The 20,577-nt window shown below is 36.7% G+C and overlaps 1 protein-coding gene across 7 annotated transcripts in view; it reads right to left on the reverse strand.

Annotated features, from left to right (window-relative positions):
• STAU2 (staufen double-stranded RNA binding protein 2) overlaps positions 1–20,577 on the reverse strand; it is a 356,018-nt gene that overhangs the window by 264,063 nt on the left and 71,378 nt on the right. For all 7 annotated transcript variants that reach the window (XM_024578270.3, XM_045186116.2, XM_045186118.2 and 4 more), the window contains one exon: positions 20,249–20,384. In XM_024578270.3, coding sequence (XP_024434038.1) covers positions 20,249–20,384 — 136 coding nt within the window. The remainder of the gene's footprint in view (positions 1–20,248; positions 20,385–20,577) is intronic.

Consider the following 20,577-nt stretch of genomic DNA (forward strand, 5'->3'; position numbering starts at 1 on the left):
CAAGAAAATACATAAAAAATGATTGAATATTAAGGAAAAACACCTGGGGTATAATATTGCTTTTCGAGTCATAAAAGAACTCTCCAAACCAAATAAGAAAAAAAGATTCAGAATATTTCAAATTTCTCCAAGCTAATACTAGCAACCTGTATAAAATTGTCTTTACGAAATTCTAAAAACAGAAAGCCCATTCATCTATATGTCGCATTAAAAAGGGCTTCAGCCTTGACCAGTGTGGCTGAGTTTGTTTGGGCACAGTCCCACAAAAGCAAAAGGGGGCCAGTTTGATTCCTAGTCTGGGCACCTGTCGGGGCTGCAGGTTCAGTGTCCAGTAGGGGGGCCTATGAGAGGCAACCAATCAATGTTTCTCTCTCACATACGTTTCTCTCCTTGTCTTTCTCCTTCCCTTCTCCTCTCTAAAAAATAAGTAAATAAAATCTTTTCCTTTAAAAGAGCTTTATATGCACTGGGAAACCAAAAAAAAAATTGACTCTATTTATTCCAGTATTTGTTTAATTGTGGTGGTCTGGAACTGAACCCACAATATCTCTGAAGTATGCCTGTATCTGAGATTTAAAATATACATAGAAATGAAATATATGAAACCACCTGCCAAAAAAAAAGAGCTTCATTAATTGAAGTGTCATTTGCCCTGTCTTTAAAAACACAATAGGCATTGCTAAAGACATTTTGCTCAGCTGAACAAAAAAAGACATTGTGAGATGACACTGCTTCAACCACATACAAAGGGAACTAAACATTGTACTGGGTTTTCAGAGCTAAAACAACAGGGTAATAAAATTAGTCTCAATTACAACAACAGAGGATGCTCTTCATTCCCCTAATCCAGAATTAAAATTGTTGACATTTTAAAACAAATTTAGGACTAGAAAGATAGGCCATTTCTTGTTTAAAAAAAAATATATATATATGTATGTATATGTATATATGTATGAATTTAGCATTTACAACACTTAAGGTGTGGCTGTATTTTCCCAAAGAATCCTGATAAACTTGGTGGGGTGTGGTAGGGAGGGATTTATAGTAATTATTCTCTTGGTGCTACTTTACTCATATTCAACTTTTTGGAGAATAATTTTTTAAACTTTAAACATAAAGAAATGGAAAAGTATCTCAAGATCATTTTTGCAAAAACTGGCCAAATGAAATAAGACAGTCAACCCAGAATTATAAAAAGTCATTTTTTTTTTAATTTTAAGAATTGGATATTTGTCCTGGCTGGTGTGGCTTGGTGGATTGAGTGCCGGCCTGTGAACCAAAGGGTTGCCAGTTTGATTCCCAGTCAGGGCACATGCCTGAGTTGTGAGCCAGATCCCTGACTGGGGGCACAGGAGAGGCAACCACACATGTTTCTCTCTGTCACTTTCTCCCTCCCTTCCCCTCTTTCTAAAAATAAATAAATAAAATATTTTTTAAAAAAGAATTGGCTTTGTTTACTTCCGCATTTCTTTTTCTTTTAGGGGGAGATGCAAAAAGTTTTTTACTTCATAAACATACCAGGTGTTTTAAAGAGTCTCTCACCCAGATGGGGCAGAGCAAAGGAGCACAGAGTCCGACTACCATCCCAGTGGCAAGAAGACACAGACCGGCCATGCCTTGGGAATACAAGTGAAAATGTTGAAGGATCAAAAGTAAAAAGAATGGCTATCAAGCTTTGACAAGGGGAAAGTATGTATATAATATGCTGCAAACAATTATATAAAAGGCACAAATTTTCCAAGTCTCATGTTTAAATTCCAAGTTAATAACTCTTGATGTACACAGTAATTTTCCAAGGGAGAAATCACTCTCCGGGCTGCAATGTCAGAATTATTCCAGAATCAATTAAATTCCAAAAAAAGGCCAAAGTATGCATGTTTGCATTACAAAAATCAATCATTCCTGCTATAAAGCATACACTCAAAAATTACAACAGAATCATAGCCTGATTGTTTTAGACTGGACAGAAGTCAATGTCCCACTGCAAATACACTGATATTTAAAGTCTTTTTAAGTAATGAAAAACACTATGGTAAAGTTAAGGCAATGGGCCATGTGTGGTCACAAAATTGTTATATTTAATCCACAAAACAACGCTATGAGGAAGCATAACTTATTCTCCCCAATTCATAGATGAGTTAACTGGAATTGGAAGGTTGACTAAACTGCTCAAACCCACACAGCTACCATTCTAACTCCAGAGTCTGTACTTGTAACTAGATTATATTATCCATAATACAAACTAACAAATAATTTATTTATTGAGCAAAGTGGTAGCTAAGCAATTAATAGACACATGATTTCATCCTCAAACACTAAGAGATAAATATTTTAGCCCCCAACTTAAGATATTTATGCTGGTATTGGCAAAATCCTTGAGAAGCTAAAATCTGATGCTCTCTTGGAAATAGTTTTAGCTTCAAATAAAATTGAATATTAAAAGATGTAGTTTTAGGTCAACTTCATTTACTTACATATAATGAAATGGACCTATTTTAAGCTCTTGGTTAACCAGTTTTGACATACACCCATATATAGTGGCAGCCATGTATTTCAATGTTTTCATTTTCATCTTCATTTGCTTCAAAATATTTTTCTAATATTGTAATTTCTCCTTTGACCTCTGCATTATTTAGAAATGTGTTGTTTAATTTCCAACTATTTGCAGAATTTTCCAGATATGTTTATGATACTTATTTCTAATCACATTCCTTTGTAGTCAGAAACATAGCTTATATTATTTCAATTATCTTAAATTTATTGAGAATTGTCTATAGAACAGTGTATCATCTCTCTCAGTGACTATACTATCTGCACCTGAAAGAATGTATATTCTATGGTACGTGCAAAAAAATGAAACTAGACCACCATCTTACACCATACACCAGAATAAACTCAAAATGGATAAAAGACTTAAAACAACAGCTGTGACAACATAAAAATCCTAGAGGAAAACATAGGCAGTAAAATTTCAGATACCTCGCATAGTAATATTTTTGTTGACATATCTCCTAGGGCAAGGGAAATGAAGGAAAAAAACAAATGGGACTACATCAAATTAAAAGGCTTCTGCATGGCTAAAGAAACCACTGGCAAGGTGCTGTACTATTCCCTACCCAGGCAGATCCTGTGGTAATCCCTTCTGTTAGGGGTGAAGGAGGAGAATAAATCATGGCCTCTATGTAAGAAAATGGGCTGTATTTCATAGGCTCTAAAACTGTATGCTGACAAAAGCTAAATTAACAAGGTATCCACTCTCCCTGCCACAGTACCGACAATTGTCCTATCCGCTAGGGGGCGCTGTGCTGTGTTTTAGACGTCTCCCAAGCCAGGAAAACGCACTTGGTAATTTTTTGACAAGTTCCTTAAATTTCTCATTAAAAAAATGAAAGTAAAGCTAAGATTATCTATTGTTGCACGATATCAGACATTTAATAAAAAATCTATCACAGTTATTGTACCAATGTTCCATTACTAAGGCCTGCATAGCTCTTCACTCCTGCTGCATACACTTCCATTGCCTGCCACACATTCATTGCTGCTTCCATTGATTTTAATTCACTGGGTAAAGAAACCTATTGCAATTATTTGACAGATGACACGCAGGCAGAGAAATATAGGGATTTTAAATTTTTTAAAGTGAGTAGAGCTAGTTAGTAGAGGAGCTCAAACTTAACACCAGGATTTCTGGTACTTCATTTCTCAAGATAAAGATCATTTCTGGGTTTCAAACAATGCCTTATTTTTACATTACTTAATAGTATTTCTTAGCTATTTGTACCCACCATTTTTCTAACCCATATCCAAAAGAATGGTAAAAATTTTGTTAAAGAATTCCTAAACAAAATCATTAAAAAAAGAAAGAAAGAAAGAAACAAACAAACAAACCACCAGCAAAATGGACAGGTATCCCACTGTATGGGAGAACATATTTGCCAATGATACATCAGCCAAGGGTTTAATCTCCAAAATACAAGATTAAACATGAGGAAGACAAACAATCCCATTAAAAAATGGGCAAAGGACCTGAACAGACACATCAAGGAGGACAGAGAGAGGGCCCAGAGACATATGAAAGGATGCTCAGCATCACTAGCCATCAGAGAGATGCAAATTAAAACCACAATGAGGTACCACTTCACACCAGTCAAAATGGCCATCATAAACAAATCAACAAACAATACGTGCTGGTGAGGTTGTAGAGAAAAGGGAACCCTAGTGCACTGTTGGTGGGAATGCAGACTGGTGCAGCCACTGTGGAAAACAGTATGGAATTTCCTCAGAAAACTAAAAATGGAACTGCCTTTTGACCCACCACTGCTGGGAATATACCCTAAGAATCCCAAACACCAATTCGAAAGAATACATGCACTCCCATGTTCATTGCAACATTATTCACAATAGCCAAGATTTGGAAACAGCCTAAATGCCCATCAGTAGATGAATGGATAAAAAAGCTGTAGTACATTTACACAATGGAATACTTCGCAGCAGTAAAAAAGAAGGAGTTCTTACCTTTTGCAACAGCATGAATGGAACTGGAGAGTATCATGCTAAGTGAAATAAGCCAGGCGATGAAAGACAAATACCATATGATCTCATTTATAACTGGAATCTAAGGAACAAAATAAACTAACAAGCAAAATAGAATCAGAGGCACAGAAACAAGGAACAGACTGACAGCTATAAAATGGGAGGGTGGCTGTTGGGACTGGCTGAAAGAAGGTAAAAGGACTAGACACAGAATATATACATCTCCCATGGACATAGACAACAATGTGGGGAGGGGGGCCTAGGGGGAGGGAGGCAAAGGGGAAAAAATTGGGACAACTGTAATAACATAAACAATAAAAAATTTTAAATAAAAAATAAAAGAATGTATATTCTACTATTTTGGGATGGAGAGCCCATAACAGTGAGTGACAGTGTTGTTGAATTCAACAGCTGTCTTAGCTTGAGCTGCCATAACAAAATACCATAGATTGGTGACTTAAACAACATTGATATGTTTTCACAGTTCTGGAAAGGAGGCTCAAGTCCAACATCAAGGAGCCAGCACGGTCAGTTCCCAGGGACAGCTCTCTTCCTGGCTTGTAGATGGCAGACTTATGTTCTCACATGCAGAGAGAGGGAAGGTGGAATTCAGAGCCAGCGGTCTGGTATCTGTTCTTATAAGGGCACTAAACACATCATAAGGGCCTTAGCTTCATGATCTTTCTAATCCTCATTACCTCCCAAAGACCCCATCTCACTGGCCAATACAAGGCCTGCAGGCCAAATCCGGCCCTCCATCTTGTTTTATCCGGCCCAGCACCTGATTTCTCCCCGGTGGCAGCACTGAGCTCTCTTAACTGTTAAGGAGCAGTTACATTTCTACACTCCTAAAATTACATTCGGCCCTTTGAAGGCGGCCACAAGGCTGATGTGGTCGCCAGTGAAAATGAGTTTGACACCCCTGTAGGCCTATCTCCAAATACTGTCACACTGGAAGTCAGGACTTCAACATATGAATCTGGGGGGAACACAATTCAGTCTACAACAGAAGCAATAGCCTTACTGCTTTTCTGTCTACTTCTTCTAAAGCCTATTAGCAAGTGCATGCATACTTAGAATTGTTAGGTCTTCTTGATGATTGTACCCTTTCATCACTGGTAACTGTATCCCTGGCCATATTTCTTGCTCTGAAGTCTGCTTTATCTGATATAAGTATAGCCACTTCAGCTTTAATATGATTAGTATTTGCAAGGAATGTCATTTTCCAACCTTTGCTTTTAACGAATCTGTCTTTATATAGAGAGTGGATTTCTTTTACATTGCATATGGTTGTATTTCCTGCTCTGTTATCCAGTCTGACATTGTCCACCTTTTAACTAGAAGGTTTAGAACATTTACATTTAATGTAATTATCAGTGTCACTGGGTTTAAATCTATGATCATGTTATTTGCTTTCTATTTATCCTATGTGTTCTTTATTCCTCTTTTCTGCCTTCTTTTATGTTCTAATTTTTTATGATTCCATTTATCTGTACCCTTATATTCTTAACTATTACTTTTTGCTATGTATCAATATACATGTTTTACTTACCACAACTTCCCTTGACATCATATTGTGTCAGTTCATATATAATGGAAGAAACTTACCTCAGTTTTCTAGATGTTTCTGGTGGTGAGGTAAGTCTGGTTCTAGTTACTTTATCACAGTCAGAAGCATAAGCCCCCAAAATTCTTGTTTACCTAATTTGATTTTTACCTAATACCTAGGGAATCAGATGTTAAGGGGACCTACTTTATATCTCACTACAAAGAAAAGGCTGTGCTACCATTTCATAAAATTACGAGTTACATCCGGTCTTACTATGCAGTGAGTTTTGTCTTAAAGAGTTACAATGTCTACTAGTTCCTATCCTTAATTTTAATCATCCTGCCTAAGACAAGCTGCTGACCCAGAATAATCCTTCATTTCCCCTAAAGTCATCTCCCTGGACCTTCAAGTCCCTCACTTCATATCCAGTTAATGCTCTCTGATCCTTGCTTTGGGAACCTACTCAAATTCTCTAGTCTGACTTATGAGTTTTAAAATACAGTGTATTAATAATATTTCTTTATTATTCGCTTAGATTTATTTCCACTAAATAAAAAATATTCTTAATTCATTTAATATAAACCTATGTAAAATATTTACAATATCCTCCTTTATTTTAGTTCCACATCTGTTCTATAAAGTGATAGCGTCATGAAGAAATAGCATTTTAGGAGAGATCCAAGAAGGTGAAAGAGTTAAGGGGAAGCAATACTAAACTCCTCCCAGGACCAATCTGGAATTACAACCAAATTGTTGAGAAATCATCCTGAATAACCAACTGAACACTGGCTGGAGAGAAGCCTTATAAACAAGGACAGAGAGAAGAAACCACTTCACCACAATGTGACTGATAGGGAGTGCAGAGAAAGTACGAGAGGGCTGGCTAGACTGACACGGGCAGTAGCTGAAGTTCTGGAGGAACATTTCAGTGGCTGGGGGGTTCACCCTGAGACTTGCGCTGTCTAAACCCAACGCTGGGCTCCCCAGTCTACACTACCAGAGCCAGAAAGGAACCCAGATAATACACAGCTGTGAAAAATAGCAGGGTTTCTGTCTGCCAGGGACAGACAGCTGGAGGCACAGAGAGCATTGTAAAAGGGCCAATGCACAAAATTTTCACTTGCAGCCACTTATGCTGAGCTCCACCAGAGGGAGGGAAGAGAGCAGTAGAGACTCTTGAGGAGAGTCTGGAGTTGGTGGCTTTGGGGAGAGAACTGAAGGAATAGCTGCCAGGATCCCTGTGCTGAGTCATTCACCATGCTGCAGAAGCCATCTTTCCCAGGCAGAACATTCCTCCCCAGGTAGCATCAGCCTGAGGGGAAGCAAAAGTCCTGCCAGAAGGACTACTCTGCCCCACACTGTGGTGCTTAAGCCAGGATGCTGATAACAGATTGAAGCTGTATCACTGATCACTTTAACAACCAAGGCAGAAAATACGAAGATGCAGACAAAATGGGAAGACAAAGCAACAAACCCCAAATGAAAGAACAAGAGAATTCTCCAGAAGAAGAACTAGATGAAATGGAGGCAAACAATTTATCAGATAGAAAGTTTAGAGTAATGATTATAAGGATACTCAACAGCATAAAAATGACACAGAAACCATAAAAAAGGACCAGTGAGAAATAAAGAATGTATTATCTGAAATAAATAATACATTGGAAGGAATAAAGAGTAGGCTAGATGAAGCATAGTATCAAATCAGCAATTTAAAAGACAAGGTAGAAAAAAACACCCAGGCAGAGGAGCAGATGAAAAAAAGAATTTTTAAAAAATGAGGAAGCTTAAGAAACATTTTGGACAACATGAAGCATAAAAACATCTGCCTCATGGGAATACCAAAAGGAAAGAGAGTGAGAAGGGGATCGAGAATCTATTTGAAGAAATAATGATGAAAACTTCCCTAACCCGGTGAAGGAAAAAGACATACAAATCCAGGAAGCTCAGAGAGTCCCAAACAAGGTGGACTCAAAGAAGCCTACACCTAGCCACATCATAATTAAAATTACATGGTTTGAAGACAAGGAGAGAATCCTAAGAGCTGCAAGAGAAAAGCAGGCAGTTACCTACAAGGGAGCACCAATTAGACTGTCATCAGATTTCTCTACAGAAACATTTCAGGCCAGAAGGGAGTGGCGTGAAATATTCAAGGTGAAGAGCAAGGACCTAAAACCAAGGCTACTTTACCTAGCATGGCTATCATTTAAAATTGAAGGAGAAATAAGAAGCTTCCCAGACAATGAAAAGCTAATGAAGTTTGTTAACACCAAATTAGTCTTGCAACAACAATAAAGGGCTAGGAGGAGGAGGAGGAAGAAGAGGAGGAAGAAGAAAAAGAGAAAAAAAAACAGTAAAATAGTCTAAAGATAAAATGGCACTAAGTATACATCTATCAAGAATCACCTTAAATGTAAATGGCTTAAATGCTCCAACCAAAAGACAGAGGGTACCTGAATGGATAAGAAAAAAAGGCTCACATATATGCTGCCCCCGAAGAGACCCAACTCAGATCAAAAGATACACACAGACCAAAAGTAAAGGGATGGAAAAGATATTTCATGCAAATGGAAAGGAAAAAAACAAAGCTGGGGTAACAGTACTTATATCTGACAGACTTTAAAATCAAGGCTAAAGTAAAAGACAAAAAAACAACACTACATAACGACAACATAGGATTATAACCCTAGTAAACATTTACACACACAGCATATGTAAAGCAAATCTGGATAGACATAAAGGGAAAGATCAACAGAAATACAGTCATAGTCCAGGATTTTAACACCCCACTGACTGCAATGGATAGATGTTCCAGAGAGAAAATCAACCAGAAGACAGCAGCCTTAAATGACACACTAGACCAAATGGATTTCATTGATATCTTCAGAGCATTTCACCCCAAAGCAGCAGAGTATACATACTTTTCAAGTGCACATGGAACATTTTCTAGGATAGACCACATGCTAGGACACAAAACCAGTCTCAATAAATTTAAGAAGAGTAAAATCATATCAGGCATCTTCTATGACACAATGCTATGAAACTAGATCAACCACAAGAAGAACACTGAGAAACAAGCAAAGACATGCAAGCTAAATAACATGTTTTTAAACAATGAGTGGGTCAACGAGATCAAGGAGGACACCTAAAGATAACTTGAAACAAATGAAAATGAGGACACAACAATCCAAAATCTGTGCGTCGCAGCGAAAGCAATCATAAGAGGATTCATATCATTAAAGGCCTGTGTCAGAATATAAGAAAAAGCTCAGGTAAACAATCTAACTTTACACTAAAAGGAACTTGAAAAAGAACACCAAACAAAGCTCAAAGTGAGTAGAAAGAAGGAAATAATAAAGATCAGAGTGGAAATAAACAAAACAAAGTCTAAAAAAAAGGATACAAAAAGATCAATGAATCCAAGAGCTGATTCTTTGAAAAGATACACAAGATTGACACACCTTTAACCAGACTCACCAAGAAAAAAAGAGAAAGGACTCAAATAAATAAAATCAAAAACAAAAAGGAGAAATAACAACTGACACCAAAGAAATGCAAAGGATTGTAAGAAAATACTATGAACAGCTATATGCCAACAAACTGGACAACCTGGATAAAATGGATAAATTCCTAGAAACATCATCTTCGAAAACTAAATCAGAAAAGAATCAGACAATCTAAAGAGGCAGGTTGCACCTAATACAATTGAAGCAGTAATCAAAAACTTCCAACAAACAAAAGCCTTGGACAAGATGGTTTCACAGAGGAATTTTACCAAACATTCCAAAAACAACTAACACCTCTCCTTCTTAAACTATCTCATAAAATTCAAGAGGAGGGAAGACTCCCAAGCTCATTTTATGAGGCCAGCATTATCCTAATTCTAAACCCAAATAAAGATACTACAAAGAAAGAAAAGTATAAGCCAATATCCCTGATGAGCATAGGCACTAATATCCTCAACAAAATATTAGTAAACCGATTAAGCAATGCATCAAAAAAATCATATACCAAGATCAACTGGAATTTATTTCTGGAATGCAAATCAATCAATATGACTCACCACATTAAAAAAATTGAAGAATAAAACCCTCATGAGCACATCAACAGCTGCAGGAAAAGCTCTGAATAAAATCCAGCACCCATTTATGATTAAAAAAGAAAAACAAAAAAAACCCCACACCTCTCAGCAAAGTTGGAATAGAGGGAACTTATCTAAACATAATAAAGGCCATAAAGGACAAACCCACTGCCAGCCACATACTCAACAGGCAATAACTACAAGTGTTCTCCTTAAGATCAGGAACAAGACGGGGATACCTGCTTTCATCTCTGTTATTCAGCATAGTAGAGGAAGTCCTAACCACAGCAATCAGATAAGAAGAAATAAAAGGCAACCACACTGGAAAGTGAGAGGTAAAACTGTCATTTGCAGAGGACATGATACTGTACATAGAGAATCACAAAGATTCCACCAAGAAACTACTAGAACTGATAAATGAATTCAGCAAAGTAGCAAGATACGAAATTTATATCCAGAAATCAGTTGCATTTTTATATGCCAATAATGAACTAACAGAAAGAGAAATTAAGAAAACAATCCCATTCACAATTGCTACAAACAGAATATAGTACCTAGGAATAAACCTAGCCAAGGATGTAAAAGACTTGTTTTCAGAAAATTACAAGACACTGAAGAAAGAAACTAAAGAAGATACAAATAAATCAAGTGGAATTTATTGGCACATGGCACATACCATGTTCATGGATAGGAAGAATTAACATATTTTAAATGTCCATACTACTCAAAGCAAACTATAAATTCAATGCAATTCCTATCAAGATTCCAATGACATATTTCACATAAGTAGAACAAATATTTCAAAAATTTATGTGGAACCACAAAAGGCCCCACATAGCAAAAGCAATCCTGAGAAAGAAAAACAAAGCTGGAGGAATCACACTACCTAATATCAAACTACACTATAAGACTGCAGTAATAAAAACAGCCTGGTACTGGCATAAAAACAGACACATAGATCCATGGAACAGCACAGACAGCCCAGAAATAAACCTACACCTTTATAATCAATTAATATTCAACAGAGGAAGCAAGTATATATAATGGGCTAAAGATAGTTTATTCAATAAATGGTGTTAGGAAAATGGGACAGTTATGTGTAGAAAAATGAAACTATACCACCTTCTTACACCAAACACAAGGATAAATTCAAAATGGAGCAAACTTGAATGTCAGACCTGAAGCCATAAAAATTATAGAAGAAAACATAGGTGGCAAAATCTCGGACATTGCTCACAGCAATATTTTATCAGATATATCTCCCCAGGTAAGGGAAACAAAAGAAAAAATGAACAAATAGGACTATATCAAACTAAAACATTTTTGCACAGCAAAGGAAATCATCAACAAAATAAAAAGACAATCCACAGAACGGAGAAGATGTTCACCAATACATCTGATAAGGGGTTAATATCCAAAATTTATAACGTACTTATAAAACTCAACACCAAAAAAACCCCACCCAATTAATAAATGGGCAAAGGACCTGCATAGGCACTTCTCAAAGGAAGACATGCATATCTAATGAACAACTGAACTAACCAGCAAAACGGAGACAGACTTATAGATGGAGAACACATGACACCTACTAGGGTGGGTGGAGCTTGGGTAGTGGAGGGATTGAGCAAAAAGGAAAAAGGACTCATGGACATGGACAACAGTGTGGTGATTGCTGGGGGGAGGAGGTAGAAAGGGACTATAGGTAATGGAAATAAATACAATTAAGAGTAAATCCAAAGAGGACTATGGCCAATAGATACATGGAAAAAAACACAATGAAATACCATCTCACACCTGTCAGAATGTCTATAATCAATAAATCATCAAACAACAAGTGCTGGTGAGGATGTGGAGAAAGTGGAGCCCTTTTGCACTGTTGGTGTGAATGCAGGCTGGTGCAACCACTGTGGAGAGCAATAGGGAGATACCTCAAAAAATTAAAAATGGATCTGCCTTTTGACCCAGCAATCCCACTTCTGGGAATATATGTGAAGGATCCCAAAACACTAATTCAGAAGAACACAAGCACCCTTATGTTCATTGAAGTGGGACCCTTGTTTCCATTGATTTATAACTGCCAAAATATGGAGCAGCCCAAGTGTCCATCAATAGATGAGTGGATAAAACAACTATGGGACAATTTCACAATGGAAATCTACTAGTACATAAAAAAGAAGAAAATTTTACCCTTTACGACAGCATGGATGAACCTGGAGAGCATTATGCTAAATGAAGTAAGCCAATCAGAGAAAGACAAGTATCATATGATTGCTTAATGAACAAACTGAACTAACTAGGAAAACAGAGACAGATTCATAAATGGAGAGCAGGATGACAGCTATGGGGGGGTTGGTGATGGAGAAGTTGAGCAAAAAGTAAAAAGGGCTCAGAGACATGGACAACAGTGTGGTGATTCCTGGGGGTGTATAAGCAGACCAAATGGTAACAGAAAAAAAAACAGAATAAAGATTAAATCAAATCAATCAATTAATTAATTTAATTATTTTTAAAAGAATTAAAAAATAGCATTTATAAAAAATATCATTTTGAAAAGTTGTGACATACATTCCAGTATAAAGCATATGATAAATATATATATGTTCCCCAAACCAAGGGACGTAGCACACAAAAGGCAAAGTTACGTGTAACTATTAGAACGAATTCCTATTTTCACCACTTCACATTTATTTCATTTATCCAAGAGGCTTTAAATTTGTGTACCCAGCTGACTTTTCCCTATTTTGTTGAACCATATGAAGCTGACATATTTGTAAGTTAAAAATTCAGATATTTGGTGATTTCATATGATTTCAACTCTCTTTTATCATTTAACCACCAGCCTTGGAATACTAAATAAAGTGAAAACACCCAGAGCGTGTGTTGTTCCATCAGTACATAAGCTCCATCTGGTGGCAGAAAGCAAAACTGTAGGTTTATACCTGTTTATGCCACTACTACTACAAATATATTCAAAGCTTCTCAGCTGTTCTTTCTTTCTAACATGCCTTTTAAAGGGGCATTACACACTAGTGAAGAATACTTAGATTAACAGTTTGAACAAACTTAAAATACACAGCACACCTAATAATAATTAACAGTTAGTCATCAGCCTATATAACAAACTTTCAAATAATAATAAACAAGCTATTTTATAAACTAAAATCTTAATTATTTCCAGTTTTACTAATAAGTAACAATGACATACAACCTGTTCAGACACTCCCAAACACTTGTTTCACCCTATCAGATTTCCACTCTGTGAAGTTCTTTCCAAGTCTCATAGGTTAATTTCCCAGGGCAATGGGGGAGGGGGGCATAAAGCTTCAAGTAGGTACCTGGTTCTGCCCATAGGAATAAGTAACTTTTGGGCAAAATAGTACAAACTCTTTCCGTGTTTACCTTGCTATAACTCATAGCACACATGTTAAGAGAAAGCAACTTTACTAACCTAAGTACAGTGGTTGGCACAGGAACTGGATACAGTAGACAAGGTAACCAAATACTGTCTTAACAGGAAATTACCAACTACTGAGGACAGGGGTACTTGTCATGGTACCAGCCATGAAACTGTTACAAAATGAATGATGACAATCCAACAGAGCCGAACCCTTTTGTGAAGGAAGTATAAGTCCTAAATGAACAAGGAACAGATAGGTCGCTCAAACTTAGGTTGTAGCCTAAACAATTCCATCTTCTACAAGATAGATCACAGATTCCTATTCTGGGAACTCTAGATCAGGGGTGTCCAACCTGCAGCCCATGGGCCACCTGTGGCTCAGGATGGCTATGAATATGGCCTAACAAAATCGTGAATTTACTTAAAACATTATAAAATTTGTGTGTGTGTGATTAGAGTCAATGTATTTAATATGTGGCCCAAGACAACTCTTCTTCTTCCAGTGTGGCCCACAGACACCAAAAGGTTGGACACCCCTGCTCTAGACCCTGAAGTTCCTCTTCCCACATGTACTTTCAACCAACGCTCAGAGCCAAAGATTATCTTCACATACCCTTCACTGAGGCTTTAAAGAGTGATGAAATCAATCCTCCTAAGTATCTCACAGGTAGTATGAACTCATCACAGTCAAAACTGGGTTTCTCATTTTTTCAAAGACCTGCTGCAACTCCTCCCATTGTCAATATTACTAGCGATCCAGAGATGTAAAAGTTATCCTTAATGCTCCCCATCCAATCAACCTCCAAGTGCTATCAAGTCTACCTTCTAAATCCCTAGACACTGTCCCTCCTCTCCACCTTCACTGTCCCAGGCTCTCATCATATTAAGCCTGAATTACATCAACATCCTTGTAATTTATATTTTTCTTTTGAATTTTAAGCCTATCCAAACTATTTTCCACATACTATCAGAGCAATAAAGCAATATTCAAAAAATATATATCCAGTTATTTTATCCCTCAGCTTAAAATCCTTTACTGGCTCTCAATTCCATTCAAGATAAACTCTAAACCTCTTGGCATGCCACCTGAGGACATCCAGGTCAGCACCCCACCTGAACTTAAGCCTTGTCATCCCAGACATACCAATTTGCTTGTATGAATGAATAAACTTCTCAGGATTCCTTCCTGAGGAATCCTGTTGTTGTTCCTCAAATCTAGGTTTCCTGTCCTAACCTTCTTCACCTGGCTAACACCTGCTTAACCCTGAGGATTCAGCTGAAGTGTCAACTCCTTCTGGGAGGCTTCTTTTATCCCCCAGTCGGAGAAAGGTGCTTGTTCTCAATGTTCCCATCGCACAATAAGGACACACCTATCATCCTGTTACTGCTTCTTTTCACTGTCTTCCTCATCTAGTAGACTCAGAATCCACTAGACTGGTCTTTCATCAAAGTATCTACGTTAACACAGCATGTGGCAAAGAGAAGGCAGGCATTCAAATACATAGATGTTTGTGGAATGAATGAGACCTCACCAAAGTCCTTTCATTCGGTATTATGTCTGTTTGAAAATGAAGAAAGTAAGGGAGGTCCAGTGCCTTGCCAAAATCACACAGCTGAAAGCATGAGAACTGGAAATTGAACAGAATGTTCTGACTGTCATGGAAATCATTTCTCTCGGAACCTGTGCCTTTGGAGAACCACTCTATAAAGTAACTGTGCTCTTCACTGCCATTTGGAGGGGACTAAACCCTGCTCATCTGGGCTGGGCACAAACCCATACTTGGCCAATTAAAGATTCCCCCATCCCAAATCTAGTCTGAATGACAAATTCTGTAGTGAAGAGTCTACTCAAAGTTTTGGGGTGTTTTTGTTTTTGTTTTCCCTAACAACAATCCAAAACCAAAACCTTGTTCTCCTTCTGCAGACTACAAGTTGAAGGACTTGGTAGTACATGAGGTATAGCAAATGGAAGTGAGTTTCTTTCAAAATAAAAAGCTAAAGAAAAATGAGGTAAGAGCTGCAAAGACAAACGGGACATGAAGGAAAACAACACTGAAGCCCTGCATGGACCCTTGCCTGAAGATCTCCCCGAGACTTTCTCGTCCCTGGGGCAAAAGTCCCCATGTCACATGAGACGTGACCCTTTGACAATCTGCATCAGCAGACCAAGGGCTCTCTGCTCATCAGACAAGCAATATGGCTTTTTTTTTCATCTGTGAATATACAAAACTGATAAACTGTAGGAGGCCTAATATTAACCATTCTATTCCTTGAGATAGTGCATAGAATTTTTTATAACAAAGCTGGGAGAACAAAGGCATAAAATTTTTCCAATCTTTACATTGTGTACTTTGTCATATAAATTTGTGTATGCTTTCAACTTTGTATCTGTTAGTGAACAGGGCACAAATGAGGGGGGAAAGATGTAACTGGATGTATTCTTTTCAAACATCTTGGTTATAATAAAGGGAAACCAGTACTTCAGAATCCAGGTCATAATAATGATCCCTTTTTTCTCCAGCCATCAGAAATGGGGTGAAGGATGGAAAGGCCCTTTTATGAGTTCCTCCTTAAGCATTTGAATGAGTTCAAGTAGAGGAACTTCATCAGTAAAGAACAGACTAAAAAATGAAAATAAAAAATAAAACAGCAAGGGTAGTATCTCATTATTACTTAATGTTATCTTAAGTAGAAAATGAAAAGACCTTTTCAAAAATCTCTGTAAATGATACCTGCTCCTTAAACTTAGTTTTTCATTCCCTGCCTTATTAAGAAGCTACTGATTCATTTGGAATCTGACAAGGAAAAGAGAGGCTCCTTGAATCTCTGGCTCCAAACTCCCTGTAACAAATTCAGGTGTTGTTATCTGCGAACTAAGGTCATATGTGGTATCATAATTTTAACAGAGTAACAGTGAGCTTTACCCTTTAGTGAGCAGAGAGCTTTTGTGAAACATGGCATGGCAGCTTCCCTATTTTCTTTTTATCCTTTTTGTGACCTATAGAAAATTCTCAAAACTCTCCAAAAATATGAAGGAAAAGTCCATTTACCCATTAAATGGGAATGACCTAAGGCACAAACCTTTGGAGAAGTCAAATAAAGTTCTGGCACCCTTCATAACCACCATGGCATCAGATCGTGAAACTAGGAACTGCCAACAAAGGAAAAATGTCAACATTCTTAACAGAAGATTTAAAGCAGCAAACCACATGCCCCCTGTCACATCCTCACATTCCAACCCCCTCGGCCCCTTGGCTCACTCCATTCCATCCTGGCAGAGGCACCCACACTCCAGGCACTTTCCTGCAACAGGGCCTTTGCATCTGCAGGTTCTGCTGCCTGGAATGCTTCCCTCTCTCATGCCACTCATACTGCTTATTCACTCTCTTCCTCTAGGTCTTTATTAACACTGTTACCTTCTCAGTGAGTAACCAATAGCCGGTTACTGACTGACTGCCTCCCCCACTAAACATGAGCTCCGTAAGGACAATAATTAATGTCTGATTTTTCACTGCTTTAGCACTGAATTTTATTTGAAAGTAATAAATTATAATGTTACATATCAATGAAACCAGAAACAATTAAAAATAGGTAATTAATTCACTAATTAAAAACTAGTAAAATTTCAATAAGGATTATAGATATCAAAATCAATAAACATTTAAATATAATATCTGCCTGAGTCAATTCATTAGAGGACAATAAAAGTTAACTACCTTGCATATATAAAGCAGACAAGATTCCTAACTCAGGTGACCAAATGTATCTATTGTGCTCAAATGGGCAAATAGTTTTATTTATACTGGATAAGCTCAGAATGACAAGAAAGGTAACGTGTATGCTATACAGAAAAAATGAATGGGAAACAACTACAAGACAAATGTTACATCCCTCTTGTCCCCTATGTGGTGTAGACACCAAGTTGAGAGCTGACAAGCCACTGGAGGCTCCACCGTGGGAAGAGGACACTGTAAAGATGGAATAGTGTCCCAGGGAGCCGAGGAGAGCTAAGGGTTTAGGCCAAGGCAGCCAGAAAAGATGGTAGATACTGTCGAAGATCAGTTAGGAGGAAATAATGGACCACGATCACCAAGTACAGGTTTCAGCAGGGCAGGCAAGAGAGGTATCAGCTGGCTGGTGGACAAGGGACATCACCACAAAGACCAGAGAAGCCACAGCACAATACAGTATATCTATACAGAGGTGAGGAATCCTCCCTTTCTACCTGGAGAGTAAATTTACTACACTAAATTCCCCAAACACACCTGGAAGGAAAAGGGGAGGGGCATGAGTCTAAGAGATTGTGCTTTTTTTTTGGTCTCAGAGAACCTGAACAACAATATTTAAAAGAAGTTACTTAATAATTTGAATAGGACAAAGTTTTAAATGGTAATTTTTTTCATTACCAAGCAAGACACCAAAAGGCATCAGATTATATATAGACTAACTAAATATCGTCTTCTCATATCTGAGTTATGTCAATAAAGATACGAAATGATTTTAAAAGCATCAGCATCTCACCCCTAGAAGAAATGATAATTATGCGACATGATAGAGGTACCATCTAACACTACAATGGCAATCATATTGCAATATAAACGTATCAAATCAATGTCAAACACGTTAAACTTACACAATGTTACCCATCAATTATATCTCAATAAATTTTTTAAAGCATCTGTAGGTATCTGATCACATGTGAGAATTTCTTAGACATGAAAGCAGTGGGTGAAATAACAAAAAAATAACAGATTAAACCATATAACATTTAAAACTAGAGTACATTAAAAAACCCCATAAAACTAGCCAATGTTTTTAAGCAGGAAAATTAAATAAAGATTTAATGTAACACCTTCAACACATAAACAGTTTAAGATTGGTCAAGCAACACAATTAAAATTAGCAAACTAAAATAGACAAATCAAAAAGGATAACCCACTAATAAATATATGAAAAACCGTTCAGCCTCTCAAGTAATCAATAAAACCAAAATCTAAAAACATTCCACTTTTAACTATCAAGCAAGGCAATGTGTTTAAACCCAATTTGCGTTGTCAGAATGCAATGGAATATATTGTGAGAGATTAGTAGAAACTTTAATGTAATTGGGCAAAAATTATTCTTTTTAATCCAATATCCTCCTTGGAGTAATCTATCTTAAAGAAATAATCAGTAATGTAAACAAAAATTTGTATATAAAGATTGTTTACTACAGCTTTATTTACAATTGTAAAAGAAAAAAAAAGAAAACCTAGATGACAAAAAAAAGGTATATTTTGTTTGTATACTTGTAAAGTATTCCTTGTTTTTACCTGTTTATATACTCATAAAGTATACCTGGGCCATATGAAGCATTAATACCCATCAAACATATTTTCAAAGATTACTTAAAGATGTGAAAAGTGATCACTATATTAAGTGAAAAGAAGGCAACGTTAAATATACAAGATGAACAAGTTATGATACAGTCATACAAAGGAACATTATTTGGCAATAAAAAAGGGCAAAACCCACATGTGAGCAACGTGGATGAATCTCTAAAAACAAAAGCAAACAAACAACACAAGAAGACCATTATATGAAGAAAAAAAAAAGCCAGACACAAAAGAGTAAATATTGTACAAGTCTATTCATGAATTTGTTCATGAAGGACAAAACTAATCTACAGTGACGGCGGAGTGGTTACTTCTGGGAGGAGGTAGGAGGAAACTGCCAGGGGTGATAGAAACATTCTTGACTGGAAGATGACACATGGGGATACACATATAAAAAGTCATCAAATAAACTATAAATACAGATATGCATAAATAATCAAATAAAGTCATCAAGATGTACATTTAAGATTTGTGCATTTTATCATTCATGTATGATATACGTCCATGAAGTACTCTAGAAATTGCATATAATGGATAACTTCAATTTGGTTAAGTATATGTATATGCAATATATAAAAATAATATAAAGTACACCAAAATGTTAAAGGTGGTAATTCTGGGACTGCAAGTTACTTGTAATTTCTTTTTAACTTTCTGCACTTTCCACATCCTCTATAATGTTACTTTTATAAATGACCAGAAAAAAATAATAAACTTTAAAAAAATTCTGCCACACTTGCAAAAGAAAATTCTGTTACACTAGTAATATCACAAAATTATGTAATGTGCAGAAAGACTTAGTAAATCCTCTCAACAGATTTTTTATAAATTACAAAAACTTTTATAAGAGAAAACTTAATAGGCTTTTACTCCTGTTTCACAGTACTAAATCTCACTGAAAAGTCCTATAGTTTCATGTTTTCTCCCAATAAAAATGATCTTTAAAAAATTATAAACACTCATGTTTGCAATGTATTCAGACAAATCAAGAGAAACTAATTAAGCTAAGCACCTGCTTGGTGAATAAATGAGCACATCAAGTTGGCCGTCAGTACTAGACTGTGGAATGACCTTAAAACGTGGTCCTGCCTGCAACAAATACAAGGGTCTCAGGACTCAATAAAAACTAGTTCTTGAAAACCGGTGAATTTTTTTTAAGTTATTACTTTAAACATTCCTTGTGAGTCTGATTTATCTAAATTCTATGCAAAATGCCCAAAGTCAATATTCTTTACAATGAAAATACTCCTTGAGTTTCAGAAATATTTACAATATACAAAAAATAAGAAGAACAAAACCAAAAACGACATACAAACCTCTGATTGTACATGCCCCGGAAGTTGTAATTAGCTCTATAATTTGGGAAAGGCTTTGGATCTAGTGGCCTGTAGATGGCAGGCTCTCCCCTCTTCATGGCAAGCCCATTCAGTTCCACAGTGGGAGTTATACTACCTGTTTAAGAAACATCAAAGGCACACTGTGAAATATTTCCATAATAAATCATGCAAGCTACATCTATAGTACATATGTGTATAATTACCATGGAAGAAGGTATGATTTTCTAAGGGAAAAAACTACATAAACAGGAAAATCATTTCTAATGAAATCTATTTGGGGATTTTGCAACATTTTCTGCACATTAATG

Source organism: Desmodus rotundus, chromosome 8, assembly GCF_022682495.2.
Source record: "Desmodus rotundus isolate HL8 chromosome 8, HLdesRot8A.1, whole genome shotgun sequence".
Taxonomy (NCBI): domain Eukaryota; kingdom Metazoa; phylum Chordata; class Mammalia; order Chiroptera; family Phyllostomidae; genus Desmodus; species Desmodus rotundus.